Source organism: Cyprinodon variegatus, unplaced genomic scaffold (genome assembly GCF_000732505.1).
Source record: "Cyprinodon variegatus isolate N-32 unplaced genomic scaffold, C_variegatus-1.0 Scaffold1301, whole genome shotgun sequence".
In the NCBI taxonomy this organism is placed as follows: Eukaryota; Metazoa; Chordata; class Actinopteri; order Cyprinodontiformes; family Cyprinodontidae; genus Cyprinodon; species Cyprinodon variegatus.
In genome coordinates, this window is record NW_015151754.1 from 115,365 (window position 1) to 118,478 (window position 3,114).

General features: G+C 41.6%; 1 protein-coding gene across 1 annotated transcript in view; it reads left to right on the plus strand.

The window, feature by feature from the left end:
- The window catches only part of timm50 (translocase of inner mitochondrial membrane 50 homolog (S. cerevisiae)), a 25,683-nt gene that overhangs the window by 17,952 nt on the left and 4,617 nt on the right, over positions 1-3,114 (plus strand). The window contains exon 5 of the mRNA XM_015402121.1: positions 2,893-2,951. Within this exon, the coding sequence (XP_015257607.1) occupies positions 2,893-2,951 (59 nt within the window). The remainder of the gene's footprint in view (positions 1-2,892; positions 2,952-3,114) is intronic.

Consider the following 3,114-nt stretch of genomic DNA (forward strand, 5'->3'; position numbering starts at 1 on the left):
GATCAATATATGGTGTTTTCGTCATGTTGTCTTGACTGTGAAAGTGTTCTATGATGTGCTGTTCTGTGAGGGCAAGGGTAGGGTGGTGATTTGTTCTTTTATGTCATTTTTTGTATATTCATCTGGAAAATTTAATAAAAAAAAAAAAAAAGAAAATTAATTAATCAGATGTTCTGTTGATGAAGATTTAATTTTTGGAAAGTCAAGATCCTCCCTAACCTCCTAAATAAAAATATGCACTTAATTTAAGCAAAAATGACTGATTTAGATTTCCATTTTTGCAGTGTAGAAATCAAACTCTGGAGGAGTCATGGAAAATATTTCCTTTTCTGTATTATAGCTACCAAACCTAAAGCTGCTTCAGTTTTAATGCTGCTCTTCCGTCGACCCTTTAAAGGTTCTGAGGTCTGGACTGAATGAGAAAGTTTAGTCGTTTCTGCATTTCCTGCTCTGTTTTCTTTCATTTAATGAATGAAATGTTTATTGATCTGAGTTTAGATGAAGTGAAACAAAGCTGCCGCCTGATTGGCTGGAATCTGAGACCTTCAGTGTGCAGCTGGTTTGTTTTGTGGCTACAGCTCTGCTTCATAAACTTTTATTGCCGGAATAATTTTAAGATGAGCGTAAAGTGTTTGTTCTGATCCGTCTGAACTGGACTGAAACCAAACAAATGAATCAACAAGGACTTCAGAAGCGTGAAGCAATCGTCTGGTTTGAATCTTTTCCATTTCGACTTCATGGAAGCGGCTTTAGATCCATCAGCTCTTCCTTTTCTGTGTCCCTCGGCCGCCTAGCGTCCAACCATCCGTCTCTCTGTCAACCAAAGTCCCAGAGGGCCATTTCCTCCTCCTCCGTCTGTAACTTTACGTCCTCCTCTCCTGACCGTCCATCTGTCTCTCGCTCCCTAAAGACGTCCAGAGGACTGCAGGAATCCCAGCCTGGTTTTCTGAAAGGAGGTCCAGATGGGCGGATTGATTGAGTCAGAACTGGACCTGAGGGACTGGGTTGTATTGATTGTAGGAATCAGGCAGTGATCAGAAGTGAACGGCTCTGTTGTGGCGGCAGATCGACCAGGCGGGACGGAAACTCCCAGATGTCCATCAGATGGGGTCTGGATGTAAACCTGCTTCCTGCTGCGGCGCTTCAGAGGCAACGATGAGGAAGCTTTAAGATTTACGATTCATTATTTTAGACAATTTTAAGAATTTTAATCCTAATAAAAGTAGTTTAAAGCAAGAATTTGATTGAATGAAGAAAACCTTAAAGGCAGCAACGACGAACAGGTCAATAGAATACCTTCTAACGTCTCGACTCAATCATCTGATGCGTCCTCATGATTGACCATCAAAGCTTTTCTTTCCCTCAGACTGATGCCTTTTTAATCGTCCTTTGAGAAGCGGACAGATTTCAGAAATGCCTCGTTAGACCAGACATGCTGTGCTGTTCGCACACCAGAGGTCGCTGGCAGGGGAAAGTTAGGTGGAAGGAGAAAGTTTAATAATTGCAGATGGGATGGATGGATGGATGGATGGATGGATGGATGGCTTCTCTGTTCCTCTGTTCTTATCCACCTGGCCCGTCTCCTCTGTACTATACTTCCTCTTTATTTCCTCCATTAATCCCTCCATATTAGTTTATCGCTGCGCTAAAACCAACTGATGATTGACGGTTGTTTTTGTGTATTTCTCTGCCTTTAAACATCAGCATTTCTTTGTATATAGACTCCATCCTGCTCTGTGGGCTGAATGACTGCTGACCACATTTAACCTAAAACACCATCATAACAACATCAATTCTGACCATTAAATTCCTCACAATCAGGTTCTGTTTGGCTATCATCCTTCAATAACATATGAGAGAAGGTTATGGAGCCTTTCAGCCATCACTGCTGCAGTGAACTCTGGGGGATAGAGTCCAGAGCTCAGAGTGGGACAAGTTGTGGGCGTTGTTTTCTTCTTGTTAGATTCTTATTTTCACTAACGATGTTAAACGGGGTCACAGGTTACACCAACAATTACTAAAACCTGATCCAACCTGGAGGACGGTGACTTCCTGTTCTGATTCAGGCTTTATAAAGAAGCAGCCTTCTTGTTCTGAGGGTTTAGAGAATAAAAACAGATGCACATTTTCCTCAAATCAATACTGAAACATTACTGTGTCCATCAGTTATTAAATATCAAACTGAAATAGCTGTTGCAAACACCCAAATATTTAGAAATAAAAATAATTAAGATTAATAGGGATGCCCAATATTTTTCATTCTGTATGCACAGCTGCAGCGTCGGTCATCTGCTTCCACTGCACACTATACTTATCTTTCAGCACCGCTTCAGAAAATGAGACGGCCAGAGTTACTTTTCTTGTCGTGTTTGTCTTTGCTGGAGCTACCGACGCTGCACTCCCCAAGCTGCGAGCTCCCATTCTGTGGGATTCTGAAGCGACTTAGTTGTGCTGCTAGTCTTTGTTTTGACAGCGTTTCGACAAACTTTGCACACTACTGTAGTCTGCTCCACATCAGCCTCCTCAAAGCCGAACCGCTTCCATATAATCGATGAAAGACGAGTCCCTTTTCTCGGTGCCAACGGTGCAGCAGGCAATCAGGCAGGAGGAGGAAAGAAGCAGAAGCAAACTGCAAAGTAAAATGATTTCCTCGATTTTACGATTTAGTAAAATTTAAAATCATGGACTTTAAAAAGTTTAATGATTTGAATTAATTTGATTTATCGCCCAGCCCTAGTATGACTCTAGTTTCAGGGCTGAGATCAGCAGCTCCTTTAATAACAACCCAGAATAAGGTGAAGATGGGTCAGACAGAACCTCTTGGTGGGTTCTGGTTGATTCTAGAAATGTGCTGCTTTTAATGTTCTGACTGGGTCTCCTCTTCTGTTTCAGAACCTCCCGTCATCCAGCAGTTAAAGAGAACCTACAAATACATGAAGGACTACAGACAGGTGAGGGGAACCGGATCCAACCCAGTCCCTGCTCTGATCTAAAACATAGAAATCATATCCAGGGGTTTACGTTAAGGCCCAGTAACAATTTTTACTTTCCCAGTATAATGTTTGATAAACATAGTTCCTAATATTCATTTTTGTATATATATCAATGAAACAT